This window comes from Schistocerca nitens, chromosome 1 (assembly GCF_023898315.1).
Source record: "Schistocerca nitens isolate TAMUIC-IGC-003100 chromosome 1, iqSchNite1.1, whole genome shotgun sequence".
In the NCBI taxonomy this organism is placed as follows: Eukaryota; Metazoa; Arthropoda; class Insecta; order Orthoptera; family Acrididae; genus Schistocerca; species Schistocerca nitens.
In genome coordinates, this window is record NC_064614.1 from 505,257,595 (window position 1) to 505,276,570 (window position 18,976).

Genomic DNA, 18,976 nt, shown 5'->3' on the forward strand with positions numbered 1-18,976 from the left:
CTATCACCTCCTTCACCACAGCCTTCCGATGCTGCATCTGGTCACCCTGTCCTGCCACCTTTAGTCCCTGCACATTCTACCAGGCAGTAATTTTTGCTCCCTCCACCCCCACCACTACTTTGCTACCCCTCCCACTTCCCTGTCCCATTCCAGATTGGTGCCTTTGTTCAACGCAATTGCTGCAGCCTGGCCACAGTGGCTGGAGACAGTGGTCATGAGAGTGTGAGGTTTGCCTGCTTGTGTGAATATGTGTGTGTCTTCCTTTCTTCTCTGAAGAAGGCTTTGGCCAAAATCTCTGTGTGTAACAGTCTTTTGTTTGTGCCCATCTGCAACTTAATGTGACATCTATGCAGTGAGTAGTGACCTATCTTCTTCATTATAATTGTATAATATGTATTAAAGAAAACATAAAGAATTTTAACTTAAGATCCAAAGTGCATGTTGACAATGTGCTAGAAATAACTGTAAAATTAAGCTTCCATATTCAGGCTGACACTAACACATAACAGTCATAAGCACTTAACTTTGAAATTCTGTAATGAACTCCAAAAGTCAGTAAGTAATCTGACCCTGAATAACTTTGATCATATCATACAAATGTGGTTGAAGTCTACACCGTACTACTCAACTGATGAGATCGTAGCAGCGAAATAGAAAAAGATATGCAATAAGTAGCCGATAACAGCATTATGCACTATGATTATATTTGTGGGACAGTATTGTATCAACATAGTTCATTTATGCTGTTTTGTATATGTGTACTTAGTTTAAAATTAATTTTAAATTACTTATGAATCTATTGTACACTACTGGCCATTAAAATTGCTACACCACGAAGATGACGTGCTACAGACGCGAAATTTATCCGACAGGAAGAAGATGCTGTGATATGCAAATGATTAGCTTTTCAGAGCATTTACACAAGGTTGGTGCTGGTGGCGACACCTACAACGTGCTGACACGAGGAAAGTTTCCAACCGATTTCTTATACACAAACAGCAGTTGACCAGTGTTGCCTGGTGAAACGTTGTTGTGATGCCTCGTGTAAGGAGGAGAAATGCGTACCATCATATTTTCCACTTTGATAAATGCCGGATTGTAGCCTACCGCGATTGCGGTTTATCGTATTGTGACATTGCTGTTCGCGTTGGTCGAGATCCAATGACTGTTAGCAGAATATGGAATCGGTGGGCTCAGGAGGGTAATAAGGAACGCCGTGCTGGATCCCAACGGCCTTGTATCACTAGCAGCTGAGATGACAGGCATCTTAATCGCATGGCTGTAACAGATCGTGCAGCCACGTCTCGATCCCTGAGTCAACAGATGGGGATGTTTGCAAGACAACAACCATCTGCACGAACAGTCCGACGATGTTTGCAGCAGCATGGATTATCAGCTCGGAGACCATGGCTGCGGTTACCCTTGACGGTGCATCACAGACAGGAGCGCCCGCGATGGTGTACTCAACTACGTACCTGGGTGCACGAATGACTAAACGTCATTTTTTCGGATTAATCCAGGTTCTGTTTACAGCATCATGATGGTCGCATCCGTGTTTGGTGACATCGCAGTGAACGCACATCGGAAGCGTGTATTCATCATCGCCATACTGGTGTATCACCTGGCGTGATGGTATGGGGTGCCATTGGTTACACGTCTCGGTCACCTCTTGTTCGCATTGACAGCACTTTGAACAGTGGACATTACATTGCAGATGTGTTACGACCCGTGGCTCTACCCTTCATTCGATCCCTGCGAAACCGTACGAAACCGTACATTTCACCAGGATAATGCACGACTGCATGTTGCAGGTCCTGTATGGGCCTTTCTGGATACAGAAAATGTTCGACTGCTGCCCTGGCCAGCACATTCTCCAGATCTCTCACCAATTGAAAACGTCTGGTCAATGGTGGCCGAGCAACTGGATTGTCACAATACGCCAGTCACTACTCTTGATGAACTGTGGTATCATGTTGAAGCTGGATGGGTAGCTGTACCTGTACCATCCAAGCTCTGTTTGACTCAATGCCCAGGCGTATCAAGGCCGTTATTACGGCCAGAGGTGCTTTTTCTGGGTACTGATTCCTTAGGATGTATGCACCCAAATTGCGTGAAAATGTAATCACATGTCAGTTCTAGTGTATTATATTTGTCCAATGAATACCCGTTTATCATCTGCATTTCTTCTTGGTGTAGCAATTTTAATGGCCAGTAGTGCACATTATATTAACACTGTACAACACCACTGTATGTATGATTATTGTGTTACTGTTGTCATTATTATTATTATTATTATTATTATTATTATTATTATTATTTTAGCATATATGTCTACTTGTTTTGTACATATATATTTACCTGAAATAACCATTATTTTATTGCTTTATGCACTGAACACATAAATAAATTGGGTCATACTGTATGGTATGTGGTAAGTAAATATCCTCATACAAATCACATTACACTCAGTTTGAAGCCATTAAATATAGAACATACTATTATGTTAGAGCATAACTATCTGAATTCAATGTGTACATTTGAACTGATAAGCAAGCATAGTATGAAGTGGGAAAATGTGGGTATTGCCACTTACAAATCAGTTGTGCAGAGAGTGCCTTTACTGTTGCACCCACCCGTTTTGTTCAGGATGTATGTTACAGTGGCAGTGTGGTAACAATAATTGATAACTACACACTTTCCAAAATGTATTTATTGTGCACAAATGAGTAAATTAACAAATGATGAGAATGAAGTCAAATCACAATGTCTGTTAACCGGTGATCACGGTAATTGTTTTTTCATAACAGCTCCACTTGAACACCGATCCTGGAGCATATACACTCCTCAGTGATGAGTGCATTGTGCAATTGTGTGAGCATGGGAGAACAATGGATGCATATCCAGAATGAAACAAACTTTTTTTGCCATTGTAGGACACTGTATATGACCCCCATGTTCCATGCATTGAAGTTAAAGACTCTCAAAAAATGCATTTTACTGTACGTGGCTCTTTTCACTGCTCTTGCTTTTTGATGACCTGCACCCATGTGCGACACACATTGCCAGAATTTTGCCTATTGGTAAGTATGCCCACCGAAGGATATGTGTCACAGCTGACTTGGGCCAGCTCTGAGTGGTATTGGTTCTTTCATGTATCCCCCCCCTTGGAGAGCGGAGCTCAGAAGCTGCAAGAAAGTGTAGGTGTCCAGCTTGTGTAACAGGTATTTGGGTTTTGCATGCTTTATCATCTCAATGGGAGCATGATCATGGCAGGCTGGTCAGCAGTGATTGCGCAGTGGTACATGACGTCAACATGTGGATGTGTAGTGGTGTGTCCACGCACTGCTGGCTAGTGACAGTAGCGGAAGGCAATGCTGGTTGTGAACTGACCGTAGTAACAAGTGGTTGACCTCAAGGCTGTGAGATGCATGAAAGGATGTCACCCCAAAAAAATACTGATGATAAAAGCGAAATGAAGGAAAGGTGTCTGTGAGCTGCACTGTTCAAAGTTCATTGACATACTCGGTCATGGAAGCACAGCACAGAATTCAATCTGGACTTGGCGCTTTAGCACAGTGGAGGCATGGAGATCACACAAAGGGTCTATATTTGCATGAAATGTCTATACTCGCTTGAGTACAGTGTTGTCACATGGAGATAGTTTCTGGAACTGTAATGGACAAGCCTGGTGGTGCAAATGGGGATGTCCAAACCTCAATGGCAAAGGACACAGAAACCTGGAACGAAAGTTAATCCTGCCTCAAAATCCTATGCAGCAGAGGCACAGGGATGCAAATGTGAGTCCAGGAGCTGTGACATACAAGCAGCCGGTTATGCAGGAGATGGTTTCCAGAGATTGACTGCAGATGATGTGCTGACAGCACAGCTCATTGGACACAGGGTGTCTACAGCAGGTGACACCTGGAGCATGGTTAGAATACAACATGGGCATTTGAAATGGATGTGGTGGCTGAAACACATGTAGTAGTTCACAGGTGGCTTTGGTGAGGGTGGCCTGGGCACCAGTAGTGAGTGTGGTCTAGATGGCTGTGCCGGCTGGCTAGGCTAGGTGGCATGGGGTTGCGGTACAAGTGGCAGCACAATGGCAGCTGGTGACACACATGCGTCATTGGCGGCCATTGGTGCAGGCTTTGTCTGACCAGTGGAAGAGAAAGCATCATCCATTAACAGCTCTTCCATAGCATTGAAGAAGTGAATGACACCAAGAACTGTCAAGACTTAAGCCGGCTTGACTCGATCAATTGACACCCTGGTCAGCTTGCCATTGCACTTGATGTTGAGCAGTCTGTCACCACAGTCGGGCGACTTACATAAACAGGGCACAGCCAGACTGGCACCCGGGATCCATTATGATGTGATTGGGGCAGCTGGAGTGTGCCATCCAGGTGTCAGCAAATGATCTGGCGATGGCTTGGTGGTGATGTTCACTATAGGCATTACTTCTGGCCACTGTACGAAGTAGTCTACCACTGTTAGCAGACAATGCTTGCCTTGAGATAGAGGGAGTGCACCCACAATGTCCACATCAACGTGTGTAAAATTTCGTGTTGTGTCTCAAAAGGCACTGACAGGTGCTTGAGTGTGCCTCCAGACCTCAAGACACTGGCATGCTGTGCAGATGCAACCCCATTGACAGCAGTCTTTCTGTAGTACTGGCCATATAAAATGCATGATGGATGATGTGTGCCTCTTGAAACACCACAGCAAATTTTGCAGGCAAATCTGGGAATGGGCACTAACTCACTGTAGGCAGCTGGAGGTGTCATGGTGGATGCTGTCCAGGTTTTTGTCATTCTCCTGTTCTTGGGCAACATCTTTTAAGTTCACAAGAAGAGAAGTAAGAGTACATGTGTGAGACAAGCAGTTGGTGCTGATGTCAGTTCCAGAAAAATGGCAGAAGTCCATGGAGAACTGTGACATGTACTACAACTGCCAGAATTGGTGTGGCATATACTTGGTATTATTGTTCCAAAACATTTGAGTTAGGGGTTTGTCATTAGTGTAAATCATGAAGCAACAGGCTTCTACCAACAGAAGGAAGTATTTTACTGCAACACTGAAAACTTCCATGAGAAGAAACCAAGTGACTGCCAGCCACCATGAACACATTGTTGAAGCTCTGCAAGTATGGCTGTCTGGCTAGTGTTCTTGAACCCAGCCGGTTCAGTGTCGTGCACAGAGTGAGTGCACAGCATTGCTTCTGCGAGAGTTTGTTCGGACTTAATAAAGCTTCTCTCCCCCACATCTATACAGGTAACAGGCGTCCTCTCTTCAAGGTGGGGCCATGTAGCACTGCAGTCAGTGGTTCTACCATGCAGCGGCACTGGGCAGATGGTGCTGATAAAAATTTATCATGGTAAGATATCTCTGCGCTCGGCATGTTCAAGATTGCCTGTTACAGTAGTGGCATGGATCCACTAGGGGTGATTAAATGCCCTAGAAACTCAGTTTCTGTGATCCCGAATATTCTTTTTGAGGGGTTAATGATGATGCCAACCTCGCTCAGGTGTCAAAAGATGGTTGTTACATGGTAGTGGTAGAGTTTGGACAACTTGTAATAGACCAGGATGTCATCAAGGTACACTAAACACCACGGTAAGCCTTGTAAGATGCCATCCAGGAAACGCTGCCATGTTTGGACAGCATTTCAAACTTCTAAAATTATGTACATGCTCTCAAAAACCCAAAAGAGCGTGATAATTGGTGTTTTCTGAATGTCTTCAGGTACCACAGAGATCTGCAGGAATGCCTTCACACAGTTAATGTTGCTAAATATAACTGAGCCTGCCAAGATGTGGCTACAATCTTGCATGTCCATTACCAGATATCAGTCTGGCACTGTTTGTGTGTTTAATGTACAACAGTCTCCAAATGGGTGCCATGAATTATCCTTCTTTGGCATTAAGCGCAAGGCAGAGGAGCATGATGGTCTGGTCGAACAATGCACTGCTGCAACATGGCCTTGAACTCAGCCTTTGCCGCAGCAAGTCACTTGGGTGTGAGTCAACATGAATAGCATTAGGTGTAGTTATGGTGCGATGGACTGTCACTTCCTTTGATACACCAGCTGGGTGAGTGAGCTCCAGAAATTTCTCCAATATATCTGTGTACTGTCAACGAGACTTTGGTTGTTTAACACTGAAAAAGCATCAGCTCCCGCTGTTTTAAAACTTTTTGTAGTGGCCGAGGAAATCTGCACCCAGGACTGGCTTGTTGATGTCAACCACAGTGAATGTCAATGCAAATGTGCAGCACAGCCCAACATCCAAATTTCGGTGATCCATGCCATATGTTTTTATTGTTGCATTGTTTGCTGTCATACGAGACAGTGCATCAGACTTCCAGCAGTTTCTTAATATAGATCAGGGGACAATAGGCAGATCGGAACCTGTGTCGACAAGATACTTCACACTGCCAGCACATTCCATTATGAAGAGACAGCTGGATATTGCACTGCACCCAGGTGTGCCTAGGCCCGGTTGCAGCTGGCACTTCAGTGTGAGCAGGGGGGCTGACACTTTGTCACTTCACTGCCAAACTGGGAATGTTATAAGCATAAACCACTCTGCTGCTGCTCTGACATTGTTGGCGTACTGCCAGAATGGATAGTAATGCATTGGTGGTTGTGCGAGCTGGATCGGCAGTAGTAGGATCTGCTGTCACTACAGTGCCTGCTGTCCTCTGTCCATGGGTGCATCGACTGGTTGACCTGCATGGTGAGGTGGCCATGCCAGTGGCTGCAGGAGACCTGTGTTAGGACGGTATTACACTATCAAATTTATTTGTCAAAGATTTGATCAAAGATATGATCCAATATTCATCAAATTTATTTGACAAAGATCTTTGATGTGGCACTAAAAAGGGATATTACACTGTCATCATATTTTGCATCAAAGTTCAAGATGGCTGACAACAACAACTTGTTATTTACCACAGCAGTTGCCATGTAACACAATTGCACTGAGTGCACACGTGGAAGAGAAGTGGGGGAAGAAAAGGAAATGTTCCGGGGTGAAGCTGTGGGCTTTATGATGAGACAATAAAAGCATTTAACAAATCTTGTTATGTGAGCTTGTAGTGGAGGACATCAAGTCATACATAAAATACTTAAGAATGGATGAGCATACATTTCAGTATGTGCTTAGTGAAGTGTATCCTCATATCACAAAGCACGATACTCATTTAATAACTGCTATATCTGCAGAAGACAGGCTCACTGTAACACTCCGATGCCTTGCTACAGGAGAGAGTTACTCTAGCTTACAGTACAGCACTCGAATACCACAGTGCACATTAACGAAAATAATACCTGAAATGTGTGCAGCAATTTATAAAGCACTAAAGGACCAATGTCTGAAGGTAAATAAATGTTCAATACACTTTATGTGCATTAAGAACTATTTTTATTTTATAAACAAATCCATTAAATTTTGTGTCCGAAAACCGTATCTTATGGCTAATGACCTCCACAATATTTTTATAGCTCTCCAATCTTCTTAATCTATTTTTGTATTCAGGGTGCCTCACATTGTAATGCGCCTCATCAGCTTCATAGATCTCTATTTATTTTGTGATTGACGGTACAAACCAATTGTATTTAATGGCCATGTTTATAAACACACTATAGATGACAGAACACTGCAGCGATGCTAGCGCTCCAAGTGGTAACATGTCACATTGCAGTGAACACAAGACCAGTGACTTTTATGGTCAAATCTACAGCGAGGCCCTAGATTTGATCAAATTTATTTGATAACAGATGAGATTTGACAAAGTGCCTTATTATACCATTAAACTTCTTTGACATAAATATTTGACATATCAACTTTGACAAATAAATGTGATAGTGTAATACTGGCCTTATTACAGGGTCAAATTTTCCAGCACAGCTACAGCACTGTAGGTTGCCATGGCAGCAGTATTGGGCACCATTGCCAGTGTGTCATGCAAAGAAACAGGAAAGTCCATGACAGCATTCATTTGCATTTCTGTTTGTGTAACAATGACCACTTGCACCTGGGCTGAGAGGCTGTGCATTCAGACGGCACACAACAGCAAGTCCAGGACCATGTTGCATTCTGCGAGGCTCCACAGGAAGTGAGATGGCTTTCTGTCACCATATTCCCCTTCAGGCAGAAACTGATGCACCTGTTGTTCCAGCAATGATGAAATTCCCCAGATTGATTGCTCTTTTAGTTGCTTATATGAAGTCTGTGTTGGCCTCATAGTCTCGATTAGGTGCCTCACGACATATTAAAATTTGATGAGGCCACAGATGATGTTGTTACTAAGAAAAACAGCTTCCAGTTGCTTGAATCACATGATTATGTCATGAGGCCAAGAGGGCAGCAGCCTAACCAACACTTGTCCTGTGCCTGCCACTGTTCCCATAACAGTTGGAGGTGTCAGTGTGGTCATGCTTTGCAAATGAAAGTTTTCCTCAGCTGATTCCAGGTGGGCAGAAATTGTGCAAGAGAAGAGTGCCTGCAGCTCACTCACCAGCCTCTGGTTGCACACTAGCAGCTCATCTACAGTCTTTTGTCTACTTATTATGAAATTTGTACAAGGTTGTAAACTTGAATTATCACGTAGCTCCCAGTGGTTTGTTCACAAACAAATCAGTTTTGTATGAAAGGACATAAGTAGTAGATCACTCATGATTCCACGTCACTCACACTGATGCAAGTTTGTCACCATGTATTTAGCCTATTAATCACTTTGGGGTCACCAGTGAAGTGGGAATGTCTGGGTATCACCACTTGGATTTCAGTCGTGAAGTGAGCCAACTTTACTGTTGCACCCATGCACTTTGTTCAGAATGTAGGCTATGATGATGATGTGCCAATAGGAACTGATAAGTACACATTTGCTGAATGTATTTATTCTGCATAAATGAGTAAATGAACAAGTGACAAGAATGAAATCAAATCACAGTGTCCATTAACCAGCAATCACCAGAATTCCATTTGCATAATAGTTGAACACTGATCCCAGAGGGTGTACACTCCCAAGTGATGAGTGCATTGTCCAATTTTGTGAGCATGGGAGAACAAAGAATGCACATCCAAAATGAAATGAACTTTTTTCAAGACTGTAGAGTGCCATGTATTTCACAGATGTGACGAAGCGAAAGTGGAAACGAGTAGAGAGGTCTAAACGAACTTCTGTAGCATTCTGTGGAGATCTCACATAAGCTCAACCCACATGGTCAGTGGACTGAAGTTATAGACTCTCAAAAAAAAAGTGTCTGTACTGTACAGTGGATCATTTTTCACTGCCCTTGCTCTTTGCTGACATGCGCCTGCGTGTGCGCAACACACTGCCAGACTTTTACCTATTAGTAGGTATGTGCACTCATGGGTATCTGATGCAACTGACTTGGACCAGTTGTGAGTAGCTCTGGTTCATTCACACATTTTTGCAGCTCAGCTGCCATAGGTCTACTATCATTTTCGGAGCTTGAAAGAGGCAAGAAATGAAGCTTATCTACTAGATTGTAAATGAAGTGCACTGTCTAAAGACTCTAGATGCAAAAACTGTATTAGTTGTCATAGCTATTAAGGATGAAGAGAAAAAGTGTAGGTTTTAAAGCATTATACTTTCTTTATCTGTGTGCTAGAAAAATCATTAGAGGAAAAAAAGTAATAGGGGCAGATCAATACATATAAACACAATCAGGAGACAGTACTTCTGCTAATATTTGTATATATTGGCCTCCTCCTACTATTTTTTTTCTCTGATGGTTATTTGAGCACCTGGTTGACCACTGTGGTTGGAGCCCAAGTTGCCTAATGTCAGAGGGATGACATGAGTAGCCAATTCCTAGTGGCAAATATCAGCTGCCTCATTGTTAGTTTGGTGGGTGTGGTATTTCGGTCATTCAGGCCAAACATCAGCACAAACCAACATGTGTACATGCAGCTGCACCTTCTCCTTGGGTAGGGATAATATTGCTGGATGCCATAGCAGATGATGTACTAACCTGTCCCTTTTTCTGGCAAGGGTCATCCACATACTTCTTTCCTTATCCACTTTTTTAGCACTTCTTCACTGTATATTACCCTTCTTTCCCCATCTACTTTTTAGTTCTTCCTCATTTTGTACTTTATCTGTTCATTTCTTTTTTAACATTCTTTGGTATCGGCATATTTCAGATGCTCCCAGTTTCTACTTCTCTTGATGTCCAGTGATCCACATTTGACTCCTGTACAATGCCATGCTCCAAACAGAATTTCAACCTGCTGGTCATTACTACAACATCTCTGTATGTTTTCAGTCCTGGAGCTGAGTTCTAAATCATTAGCTAAATGTGATTTAATCCAGCTAATATTCACTTCATAGTATTCTCAAAGAATATGTTTTTGTCTTGTGGTCTTGGAAGAGGCTGTTTGCTACAACCAGCTGAAATCTATGACAAATTCAAGAACACACTCTGCTCTCTCATTTCTTTCCTTTAGCCCATACTCTGTAGTAAACCTATCTTACATTCCCTATCCTACAATAGCATTTCAATCTCTTAGTGTCACATTTTCATCCTTCTTCAGCCTAAGAAGAATAATTTGCTCATGATATCTCACTATGTTACCTACCTTTCTATTCATAAAAATTCCAACATCTTCAATGATGTTGTCACTATCACCCTATGACCATGATCAGAATCTCTGTCCTCTTTTTCAATATATTAATTCCTGCCAACAGTGAGTTCATTCCATTCATCTTCCTTCTCAGACTCTTCAGTTTCCCTTCTATATTCAGACTTCTAAAATTACATGATCCAGTTTGTAGAAGATTCATCCTTCTACTGATAAACCCCTACAGAACAGTCCCCAGTCAGAGGTCTGAATGGGAAACTAGTTTACCTGCAGAAGATTACAAATTCTGTGAATATACTTCATGTGTTTTGAAAGAATGGCTTCCATTGCCTTCTGTGTCCTCATGGCGTGGATCATTCCTGACTCTTCTCCCTTTAGGACAGTATGCCACCATAAGGACAAGGATGATGTACAATCTCATCACAGACACACCCTGAAACTACTTCTTTATTGGTGATTCTGATATATTTTAGGCACTCAGATTACACGAGCCCATCCTGTGATAATTTATCTTCCTCTGTCAGTTATAACTAAATTCCCTGAAATAATACTTGCATAAAATGTGCTTTGACACCTTTTTAAAGATTGAACAAGCAGTCATGATAAACTCAGAATACACACCTGTCTACATTTTTGAGGGCAGTTCACCTTAAGGACAAGGATGACATTTAACTCTCATTATGGGCACTTCATGAAGCTTCTTAGTTATTTGTGATTATTATTTTCAGTAGCTACCCTAAACTCATAATAAGGCTGCCTTCACTTTTGAGTCATGACCTATGTGTTTTAACTCACTGATCACCTATAGTCTTAAAGAGAAGTCCACCGTTAGGCTTCCTGCATTAACTGACTCTCTCTTGCCCTGCCTTCTCATCCCCTTTTATCATAATGTGTCTGAATATCTTCTCTCTTTAAAAACAGATTATTAATGGGTGGTGTCTATTCATGTGGTTATGATAATACTATAATAACTTACCTTGCCTGCATATATTTGAATTAAAACATATTTTCTATAAATAATACTGACACTAAAATAAATATAATATTAGTGAATACAAATTAACAACATTAATTTGAAATATTACCTAAAATATTCATTCTCACACTGAAAAGACCTTTCCCTTCTTCAGCAAACAGACGATGGATAAATCTGGTTGTATAATTATCATTACATTTTTCATTCCTGCAAACAGTTAAAAATGGTTTTCATTCATGGTTTTACTTACACATTGAAGGTGGGAAAATTCAGAAAGTAACATTTAACATTACTCAGTATGGTGGGTACTTATTTTATTTGTACAAAGCACATCAGTGATGTAGTTTGTGAATTGAAAATAGCTGTAAAGTATATATCTGAAATGGTAGCAGTTAGCCAACTAAAGATGCAAATGTTATTGAAATATCAGTTAAATATTTTTGTCGTAAGACAGAATCTATTTGTGGTGAACAGAAGTGTGAGAGAACTAAAGATAACAAAAATGATTGTAATTGATGATGATGATATTTAATTTTTGGGGCATTCAACTCCATGGTTATCACCACCCTACAAATTCCCAATCCTCCATGGTTATCATCACCACCCTAAAAATTCCCAATCCTTTCACAGTCCAATCTTGCCACTGTTCCTGAATGATGACAAAATGATGAGCACAACACAAACACCCAGTCCCTCGGTGGAGAAAATCCCTGACCCAGCTGGGAATAGAACCAGGGACCTCATGATCCAGAAGCAGCATCACTAGCCACTAGACCATGAGCTTCAGACAGATTGTAATTCATTCCAGCAAAGGAATCACTCAGAACAACTAAATTTCCATATGTTGAAAGTGAATATAAGAGAATAACTTAGATATTTATTTATTACTACCATTAGGAATAATTTGTGAGTAGAAATGCATTAGAATGTGAAGGAGGGGAAGTGTGTCACAGAAAGCAAAACAACAAGAAAACTGAGAGGAAGGTTATGGAAGTGGGAAAAGGAGTAGTGGAAGCTTAAGGTAGGGGCAGCTCCAGCAGAATGTATTTCAGAAAAGCTGGTGTTGGGAGTGGGAGGTGGATCCATATAGTATGGACTGAGGCAGCTATTGAAGACTTGGTGTTAAGATGTGCAGGATGTTCAGCAATCAGATGGTTTAGTTCACTCTTAGCCACAGTTTAGTGGCAGTCATTCATGCAAGCAGACAGATAGTTGTCATCCCCACAATGACTACTGCACAGTAATTAATTACAGCTGGTAAAACTATAAATTGGGTGCTTCCACATACAGCTCTCTCATTTAGAGAAACAAAAATGACACCCAAGACCCTCACTCCTGATTGTTGGGCTGTATGGAGGGAAATAATCATGGTGGTATCCTACTACTGTCTGGTGCAACTCCAGGCATGTTCTTGCTGGTCGCCTTGGCTCAGTTCGAAGTGGGACTCACCACTGAATCCAGCCAAAAAGATCATAGGCCAAAGATGTATTTGGAGATGCCCCAGACAGTGATAGGATACCAACCTGACTGTCACCTGACATATGTCCTGATGACCAGGATGAAGGTCTTGGGTGCCTTTTCATAGCAGGACCCGTTTGGTTGTCATCTATGGCACCCTTACAGCACAATGCTGTGTTGATATTATTCTATACCCCACTTTATTGGCTTTCATGGCAAGCCATCTTGTGCTTAAAGTTTAGCAAATGCCTGCAGCACACAACGAGAGATTCTACTGCTTGTCTTCATGCTTGCCAAACCCTACCTTGGTCAGCAAGGTCACCAGATCTCTTCCCAGTTGAGAACATTTGGACCATTATGGGTAGGGCCCCACAACAATCTCATAATTTTCATGATATAATGCACCAACTGGACAAACTGTGGTATGATGCACCTCAGCAGGACATCTAACAAATCTATCAATCAATGCTAATCAGAGTAACTGCTTGCATAAGGGCCAGAGGTGAACCAACGCATTATTGAGTGTTTTATTTCTGAAGCTCTGTCTCTGGATTAAACCATCCTATTTTTCTGAAATTGTAAACATTTGTTTGCTTAACAATTTCCATCCCATTCAGATAATTCCTTAATGGTTCATCATTCTTATTTTGTCTTAGAGTGTACGTAGTAATACTGTGCATTATTTACTGTCAAACCAATTTACAATGAATGCTGCTGCTTGTCATGTGGCTAATAGAACCATTTAGTTTTTGAACCAGATATTTTGTAGAATGAGTGACTAATCAGTAATTTTTTCTTTTCAGTTGGTAGAGGTTCCCAGACTCATGATTTATGGTAGATAAGAGCGTGTCCAATATTCTGTTCTGAATCATCTCATATTCTGAGTGTGTAGATCATGTTTCAGCTGAAAGTTTTTTATTGTAAGCAAAAAAATGCATTCACTTCAGCTGAATAAAATGTTAGCTCAGTTCCGGAGCTTTAACTGACAAAACACTATTTATTTTGGGTACTCTGCCCCAACAGATAAAACAATAGAGTGTAAAACATTTGCTAAATAACTTGCCTTTAAGTCAACACATTGAGAGATGCTCATAAGGGCACAATACAATGATCAAGATGTCTACTTGTGTGAGACTGTCTCTCACTGACACCCTCTCTTTTTGTAATGAATATAAAGCACCATCCATGCAAAGGCGATGCCATTAGCACCACAATAGTAGTTTTCTAAGTAGAATTTTCTGATTCACACAATGAAAGGATTAGTCAATGTCACTAAATACACCAACTTCATTTGTGGGAAGCTTTCATTGACTTCTACATGAAAAAGTTTCATCAAAGTGCAAACTGACAGTCAGTTAACAGATCCTGCTTAGTTAATTGAGTCAGTATCAACACAGTGTGGTCTTCAGAGCCAGATTACTGAGTTTAATTTTTAGTTTATTCTATTGTAGGCAACTTTTCCAAGTATTTAAAAATTTCTTAGACAGTGAAATAACGAGGTAATAATGAAGGTATAATGATGCATTGATGAGGTAATGATGATAATTAATGAGAAATGCTGTTTGTGGTCTGGGTAGTGACTAACTTGGGGCAACAATGATACATTGAACAAAAAAGATTTTTCTCATCAAGTACATTGACTCAAAAGACAATGTGAATATTCTGACAAGGATTGATAATTTGGTGACAGTTTAGGGAATTTTATGAGGATTTCATTTTCCAGTTTCTGAAGATAGTAATACTATCTGAGTGCAGTACAGTATGCTGGTACTTAAGTACTGATGTTGTAAGGACATGTGAATAATGGAGGTTATTTTGAAGTGTGTGACTGCCAGATTCTTTCACCAGCAGCAATTCACGCATCTATGTTCACACCTCACCAGTCTCTTGCTATGATTAACAGCCTAAACTGATTGGTATATGAACTCTCCTTTGAACAGAGTGATATTTACCTCTTCTTTCTTGAAGAAGAAGATGCAGGATACAGCTCCATGATAAAGAATGATGTATAATACAATCATAAATAATGTAACAGAGATGCTGAGTCGCAATAGGCACAACAAAAAGATTCACACAATTATAGCTTTTGGCCATTAAGGCCTTTGTCAGCAGTGTGGTTTCAGTTGTCTAAGATTGCAGACGTGTGTGCAAGTTGCATTTGTGTAAGTGTGTGTGTGCTTGTGTGTGTGCTTGTGTGTATGGGTGTCTACTGCTGACACAGGCTTTAATGGCTGAAAGCTACAATTGCGTAAATCTTTTTGTTGACCCTATTGTGACTCACCATAGAAATAGCCTTCCTTTTCATTTGATATACTGTAAAAACTTTTACACAAATATATATTGTTCACTGACTTACAAGCAATACATCCACCCATTACAAGCAATACATCCACCCAGAATCATAGACGGGAAGAGACAGATAGTTTAAGAGTGAAAAATTTGATATAAGCTTAAGGTAACATTAGATTACAGGTACATGTTCATGTTTCTTTTTGTACATACCTCTTTTTGGTGTGGGAATGTTTATATTGCATCTTTGCCCCACACAATGTTCTGATAGTTATTAGATGACATGTACTGTACAGCTAGACCAAAATAAGATCAATCACAACTGACATCCTGGTCCATGATTACTGAACAACAGTATACAATAGTTGTGCATTTTATAAACATACATAACATAAATAATCAAATTTCATATGGAAGTACCACTTAAACTACTTTTTGGCCAGGCTCGGGATCAAATCCCTTTATTTGTGACCATGTTTATATCTCATTTATCTGCTGCTTGTGTGATCTTTATGTATATTAAAACTAATTTACATGAAATTGACAAAACTTTGAAGGTTCAGTTTCTGAGATATCATGACTTGACAAATAGCATGTTTGGATTAGACTCTTTTGCTCCATTACTGAAGTGTAACCACTGCACATAGTTTGAGCAGCCACATCTCCACATGTTGTTAAGTGGTGTTCGTTGCATGCGAGCCTTGCAGTACCATTGTTGCAACTATGGAGAACAGTTCACCCTCGGGTCGATGACTTTGTAAACGACAACTAATTGCACATTGTTATATAGTGACCAAAGGGTAGCTCCTCACATTGATGTATGTTTGGTTAATATGTTCAGTGCCATGATGGAGAAGCCGTAAAGTTCTGACCGACCATGGTTACATATACCACGTTGTCCATCACATATTTGTGTCCAAATGACCATCCCATTGTAATCCCCCCCCCCCTTACTTCCTTCTTCCATCTATTGTCCACATTAAAAAATGCCCAGTCAAAGTAATTAATAAGCAAAGTCTTTTATTAAGATTTGAGGGGAACAAAGATTACCATAAACTTTCAAATTTACTTAGCTTGTCATGTTGAGATGGCTCCCTTTCTTCTTGTCTAAGGGTCAGATTCTTAAAGCTGAAAATCTACCATCAAGTCCTCATGATTGGTCTGAACTAAATAAATTGGAAGATAGTTGTTGCAAAATTTTTTGCGTAAATATATTTTCCACTGATTTTATCTCATTTTGGTATATCATACAGTCTTTTGATTTTTTACATTAATGAAGCTGAAATTACATTGTTCACACAATTTTTCATACAAAAATATGTCTGGTCACGTCAGAGGCAAGCGTACAACTATCACACTCTTCCGAAATAGCAATGTTCCAAAGAGTTCGAAGCTCGATCCGGCGCAAAGTTTTAATTTGCCAAGAAGTTTCATATCAGTGCACACACTGCTGCAGAGTGGCAAAGCCATGTCTCCACAATATCCTTTCTTCTAAGAGTGCTAGTTCTGCATGTTTCACAGGAGAGCTTCTGTGAAGTTTGGAAGGTAGGAGACGAGGTACTGGTGGAATTAAAGCTGTGAAGATGGGCTGCGATTCTTGCTTGGGTAGTTCAGTTGGTAGAGCACTTGCCCATGAAAGGCAAAGGTCCCGAGTTTGAGTCTTGGTATGGCACACAGTTTTAATCTGCCAGGAAGTTCCAATATTCCAAATAGTTTACAATTTTTCTTAAAAAATGAATTCCTACTAGTTTTTGTTACAGTATTATGTCAATTATTATTCCATAAATGAAACCAGAAATAAACAAACTAATCAGTACAAGACTCATAATTAATAACAGAAAATTTAAGTGTGCGAATAATTCATAATGAATGTAGGTTGCTTTATTGAATATTTTTGGGAAGATTTCACATGGATTATCTCCATTTTCTTATTACATATTCCCACTATATAATTACATCTGCAAAAAAATGCTTCTCTCACAACTGACAGTTTAAAAAGATTCCTATTGATTTTAATACTCTGCAATAACATTGATGATGCTTACAAGATGAAAGAGTGTCCTTATTACATTCATTATTATGTCTTCTACTGAATGACGCAGAAACCTACTGTCTAATTGTGTGCATTCTGGAAATAGCTTACATATTCAGCGAGATACTAGGCAACTCCATCATTTTGACAGTGCATAAGAACAAGTTGATAAATATTTCATAGATGTGATGGTGCTTGTGTTCCATCCTAGTCACTCCCAGCTTCATAACATTATTCCTTAATTCATACATTTCACTCTGTAAATCACATCCACGCAAAAATGAAATCATGCATGAAATGCTGTGTCATCCATGATCAGAAATATTGCTTTTTCAGACAAGCTGAATGCAAATTTTGTCATCACAGGGGGACATGCCCATAAAGGACTAGAAAGCCCTCCTCTGTTTCACGGGGGAATAATACAAAGCAGGAACAGATGAAAATCAATGTCATTTCATGTTCATATTCTGTGTCTCCTTCTCCTCAAAAATGAGACATGCAAAGATGCAGAAAATGCACAAACACACATTTAATGGGAATACCACACACTTCAAAAAGGCTATTCCAACATCAAAATTCACAAAAGCACTCAAGTGTGCAGGTGAAAACAGACAAGGAAAGGACAACTGCATTCAGAGAACACACTGCAAACTGTGGATTGCATTGCAAATTTCTAGCCAGTCATGCATTTTAAACTACATACTGGAGATTCTGTCATACTGCTTAACCTAGATGCATAAGAAAAAAGTGGCCAACCATCTTTGAAAACATCAAATCTGGCTCTCAGCACCTATTTCAGTGCTTGGAACATGGTGATTATCTGAAAAATACAAAAACTAAGGAAGTCCCTTTCACCATAACCCACCTCACACATTAGCCCAAATATTTTTGGCTTGGATGCATTTGATTTCTTCAGATTAGACACACAGCACTATGTGCATGCCATTGACACAAACGTTTCCCTTTCTGCAATTCAACAACTCCATGACGAGTATCAACATTTGTTCAACAGTACTCTATGACATCCAGAAGATTTTCACGCTCACATTATGTTGAAAGGTAATGGGCAACCCAAATTTTGCCATGTATGACCTGTGCCTCAGGCATTAACTGATTGAAGCGCCTACAGAAATTCGGACACTGGAGCCTGTTAGTGACTTAACACTGATTTCAGCAAGTCAGTGGGCATCACCCTTAGTCATCATTCGTAAGCCAAATGGAAAGATTCATATTTGTGCACCCTTCAAATGCATGGTAAATTCACAGACAGTCATTAATTCCTTACCACTCCCATGTACAGAGGAAATTTTGGATTGCCTAGCAAGAGGACAATACTTCTTGACAATTGATCTTGCAGAAACCTATTTCCAATTACCATGGGATGGAACGACAAAGGACTTTTTGTTGTAAATACTCATGTCGGCTTATTTGAATATCAGTGTCTACCTTTCAGAAGTGCTTCTGGATCTCCATTGTTTCAAAAATTTGTTTTAACTGAGACAGGCCTCAATTGTAACTTGCAGAAATGTTCTTTTTTCAACACAACAAAAGCACATATCATCTATGACAATGGCACTCGTCCTTTAATAAAACATTTGCAAGCAATTC

The 18,976-nt window shown here is 40.4% G+C and overlaps 1 protein-coding gene across 1 annotated transcript in view; it reads right to left on the minus strand.

Moving 5' to 3' along the window:
• LOC126256905 (ATP-dependent 6-phosphofructokinase-like) overlaps positions 1-18,976 on the minus strand; it is a 408,122-nt gene that overhangs the window by 72,827 nt on the left and 316,319 nt on the right. The window contains exon 14 of the mRNA XM_049955523.1: positions 11,699-11,796. Within this exon, the coding sequence (XP_049811480.1) occupies positions 11,699-11,796 (98 nt within the window). The remainder of the gene's footprint in view (positions 1-11,698; positions 11,797-18,976) is intronic.